At 56.1% G+C, this 4,608-nt stretch overlaps 1 protein-coding gene across 1 annotated transcript in view; it reads right to left on the bottom strand.

The window, feature by feature from the left end:
• Positions 1-1,418: 1,418 nt before the first annotated feature.
• The window catches only part of LOC120039304 (CD9 antigen-like), an 81,461-nt gene continuing 78,271 nt past the window's right edge, over positions 1,419-4,608 (bottom strand). The window contains exons 3-5 of the mRNA XM_038984760.1: positions 4,174-4,271; positions 3,812-4,029; positions 1,419-1,539 (exon numbers count right to left, since the gene is read on the bottom strand). Coding sequence (XP_038840688.1) covers positions 1,419-1,539; positions 3,812-4,029; positions 4,174-4,271 — 437 coding nt within the window. The remainder of the gene's footprint in view (positions 1,540-3,811; positions 4,030-4,173; positions 4,272-4,608) is intronic.

Genomic DNA, 4,608 nt, shown 5'->3' with positions numbered 1-4,608 from the left:
ACCCCTACACCCTAATACCCGTACCCCCTAATACCCATACCCCCTTACCCCCTAATACCCATACCCCCTAATACCCATACCCCCGTACCCCCTAATACCCATACCCCCTAATACCCATACCCCCTAATACCCATACCCCCTTACCCCCTAATACCCCTACCCCCTTACACCCTACCCCCAAATACCCCAACCCCCTACCTCCTTTCCCCTAATACCCATTACTCCTTACCCCCTAATACACTTACCCCCTAATACCTATATACCCATACCCCCTTACCCCATTACACCCTAATACCCATACCCCATTACACCCTAATACCCATACCCCATTTACACACCTAATACCCATACCCCTTACACCCTAATACCCATACCCCCTTACACCCTAATACCATACCCCCATTACACCCTAATACCATACCCCCTTACACCCTAATACCCATACCCCCTTACACCCTAATACCCATACCCCTTTACACCCTAATACCCATACCCCTACACCCTAATACCATACCCCATTACACCCTAATACCCATACCCCCTTACACCCTAATACCCATACCCCATTACACCCTAATACCCATACCCCATTACACCCTAATACCCATACCCCTTTACACCCTAATACCCATACCCCATTACACCCTAATACCCATACCCCATTACACCCTAATACCCATACCCCCTTACACCCTAATACCCATACCCCATTACACCCTAATACCCATACCCCATTACACCCTAATACCATACCCCCTTACACCTAATACCCATACCCCCTTACACCCTAATACCATACCCCATTACACCCTAATACCCATACCCCATTACACCCTAATACCCATACCCCATTACACCCTAATACCCATACCCCATTACACCCTAATACCCATACCCCATTACACCCTAATACCCATACCCCATTACACCCTAATACCCATACCCCATTACACCCTAATACCCATACCCCATTACACCCCCCCTAATACCCATCCCCCATTACACCCTAATACCCATACCCCCTAATACCCATTCGGTAAATGCTAGCGGAACGATATTAGATTCGAGTGGGACTGGGAGAGAGCAGGCGAACTGAATAAAAAAGATTGTGGGAAGGAGGCGATGTTTTGACGCGGGTCTGTGGTAGCTTGGAGGCGGGGGGGGAGTAATATTGAGGGGATGCGAAGGGTGCGACTGTGCTTGGCGAGAGCGCAGGGGGTGCCGGACTTAGAGCGAGGAGAAAGTAAGACGTGAGTGATGAGACAGTGAGGGTTCGCGCGGGAAGAGCGAAAAACGGTGCGAAGGAGCGGGGGATGATAGGAGAGGGGGATCAGAAGGGAGGGAAGGATGCATCCGAGGGAATAGTGAGGGGCTTGCACGGGTATCGATTGAAGTAGGAGAGAAAATTAGGCACTAGCTTAGATAATTAGGTGGAGGAGATCCGGGTATGGACAAGCAAATGCCGAGCGGGACAGGGTGAGAGCGAATCGGACCAGGTACCGGAGAAGAACGGCGAAAGAGAGAACCCGGGGCGAGGGACTGCCGAACATGTGAATGCAGAGAAGCGAGGATCTAGTCGGGTTTGTGCAGGAGCAGGGTGGCGGCGGGACGGGCGAAGAGAGGTAGAAGGAGGTTGCGAGCTGCTTGCGCGGGAGAAAAAGAAAATAGAAAGGTTGAACAAGATTAAAGGCTGCGAATTAATCCCTCGATTCGACCAAAGGAACAATTCCTGTTGAGGAGAGGGCGAAAAAGCTGAAGATTGCGTGATAGAAGTCCAATGCAATATAGCACTGATTGGAAATCTTGAAATGAAGACCCGTTGAAATTGATGACCGACAAGTGTGAAGCCGGTCTGCGAGCGTGTCGGGCGGAGAGAGTAAGAAGCGGCCCCCGAATATCCATGTTTTTGCCGGGATGGAGACACGTCAGGGAGAGGAAGAGGGGAGATGAAGGGAGGGAGGAGAGGTTGTGACTGAACTGAGGGGGGGTGGCCAGGGCAGCTTCACGGGAGACCGGGAATTGGGAGTAATGATGTGCCTTGGGCCCAAGGAGGGACACGTCTTGTGGTAGGAGAGAAACCAGGGGTGGAGAGAGACCAGGGGAGGGGAGAGACAGACAATGGGAGGGAGAGAGACCAGGGGGAGAGGAGAGAGACCAGGGGGAGGGGAGAGAGACCAGGGGGAGGGAGGGAGAGAGACCAGGGGAGAGAGGAAGAAAGGGGAGGGGAGAGAGAACCAAGGGGGAGGGGAGAGAGACCAGGGGGAGGGGAGAGAGAACCAGAGGGGGAGGGGAGAGAGAGAGGGAGAGAGAGACCAGGGGGAGGGGAGGGGAGAGAGAGACCAGGGGGAGGGGGGAGAGAGACAGGGGGAGAGGAGAGAGACCAGGGGGAGGGAGAGAGCAGACAGGGGAGGGGAGAGAAACAGGGGGGGGGAGGGGAGGAGAGACCAGGGGGAGGGAGAGGAGGGAGAGACCAGGGGGAGGGGAGAGAGACAGACAAGGGAGGGGAGAGAGACCAGGGGGAGGGGGAGAGAGAGAGACCAGGGGGAGGGGGAGAGAGACCAGGGGGAGGGGAAAGAAACCAGGGGGAGGGGAGAGAGACCAGGGGGAGGGGAGAGAGACCAGGGGAGAGGAGAGAGACCAGGGGGAGGGGAGAGAGACCAGGGGGAGAGAGGGAGAGAGACAGACAAGGGGAGGGGAGAGACCAGGGGGAGGGGAGAGAGACCAGGGGAGAGGAGAGAGACCAGGGGGAGGGGAGAGAGACCAGGGGGAGAGGAGAGAGACCAGGGGGAGAGGAGAGAGACCAGGGGAGGGGAGAGAGACCAGGGGGAGGGGGAGAGACCAGGGGGAGAGGAGAGAGACCAGGGGGAGGGAGAGAAACCAGGGGGAGAGGAGAGAGAACCAGGGGGAGAGGAGAGAGACCAGGGGGAGGGGAGAGAGACAGACAATGGGAGGGAGAGGAGACCAGGGGGAGGGGAGAGAGACCAGGGGGAGGGGAGAGAGACCAGGGGGAGGGGGGAGAGAGACCAGGGGAGGGGGAGAGAGACCAGGGGGAGGGGAGAGAGACCAGGGGGAGGGGGAGGAGACCAGGGGGAGGGGAGAGAGACAGACAAGGGGAGGGGAGAGAGACCAGGGGGAGGGAGAGAGACCAGGGGGAGGGGAGAGAGACCAGGGGGTGGGGGAGAGAGAAACAGGGGAGGGAGAGAGACAAGGGGGAGGGGAGAGAGACCAGGGGAGGGGAGAGAAACCAGGGGAGGGGGAGAGGAGACCAGGGGGGGAGGAGAGAGACCAGGGGGAGGGGAGAGAGACCAGGGGGAGGGGAGAGAGACAGACAAGGGGAGGGGAGAGAGACAGGCAAGGGAAGAGGAGAGAAACCAGGGGGAGAGAAGAGAGACAGAGAGGGGAGGGGAGACAGACAGGGAGAGAGAGGAGAGACAGGGGGAGAGAAGAGAGACAGAGAGGGGAGGTGAGTCAGGGGGAGAGAAGAGAGACTGAGAGGGAAGGGGGAGACAGACAGGGGGAGAGAAGAGAGACAGAGAGGGGAGGGGAGACAGACAGGGGGAGAGAAGAGAGACAGGGGGAGAGAAGAGAGACAGAGAGGGGAGGTGAGTCAGGGGGAGAGAAGAGAGACAGAGAGGGGAGGTGAGTCAGACAGGGGGAGAGAAGAGACAGATTGGGGAGGTGAGTCAGGGGGAGAGAAGAGAGACAGAGAGGGGAGGGGAGACAGACAGGGGGAGAGAAGAGAGACAGGGGGAGAGAAGAGAGACAGAGAGGGGAGGGGAGACAGACAGGGGGAGAGGAGAGACATGAGAGGGGAGGGGAGACAGACAGGGCGGGAGAGGAGAGACATGAGAATGTAGAGATGCTCAGGTTTTGTATTGAGCTGAAATAGAATGTCTGATGGTCTGTCCACACAGTCAGCACAACACACAGTATAACAGCCTCTGAGTGTGTTACCGTATCTCTATTGGAGAGCCCCCAGATCCCTGCTGCTACCTCCACCCCAAAGATCAACAACAGGAAGAAGAAGAACTGGAGACGGGGAGAACGAGAGACAAAGGGGGCGGGGAGAGAGACAGACAGGGGGGAGAACGAGAGACAGACAGGGTGTGAGGCCTTTCTCTTTCAATGAAAAGTGTGTGATTGTATTGTATGATCACCATCATTGATCCTCACCAGTCCGAGCATGCAGGGGGATTCCTTAATGGCTCCACAGCAGCCCAGGAACCCCACGACCATCATCAACGCCCCCGCAGCGATCAGAATATACACACCTGTGGACCACACACACCATACACACACACACACACCATACACACACACACACCACACACACCACACACACCACACACCACACACACACACACACACCATACACACACACACACCACACACACCATACACACACACACCACACACACACCATACACACACACACCATACACACACACACACACCATACACACACACACACACACCATACACACACACACACACACACCAACACAGTGAATAACGGCTTTAACCGTTACAAATGATGAATGCTGATGTTGAAAGTTTTTCTCTAGTCTCACTCTGTCACAAACCACAAGCTAATGCAGGGATGGACAC

The sequence above is a fragment of the Salvelinus namaycush genome, unplaced genomic scaffold (assembly GCF_016432855.1).
Source record: "Salvelinus namaycush isolate Seneca unplaced genomic scaffold, SaNama_1.0 Scaffold263, whole genome shotgun sequence".
In the NCBI taxonomy this organism is placed as follows: Eukaryota; Metazoa; Chordata; class Actinopteri; order Salmoniformes; family Salmonidae; genus Salvelinus; species Salvelinus namaycush.
Note: the sequence above shows the minus strand (reverse complement) of the source record. Positions and strands in the feature narration are given on the sequence as shown.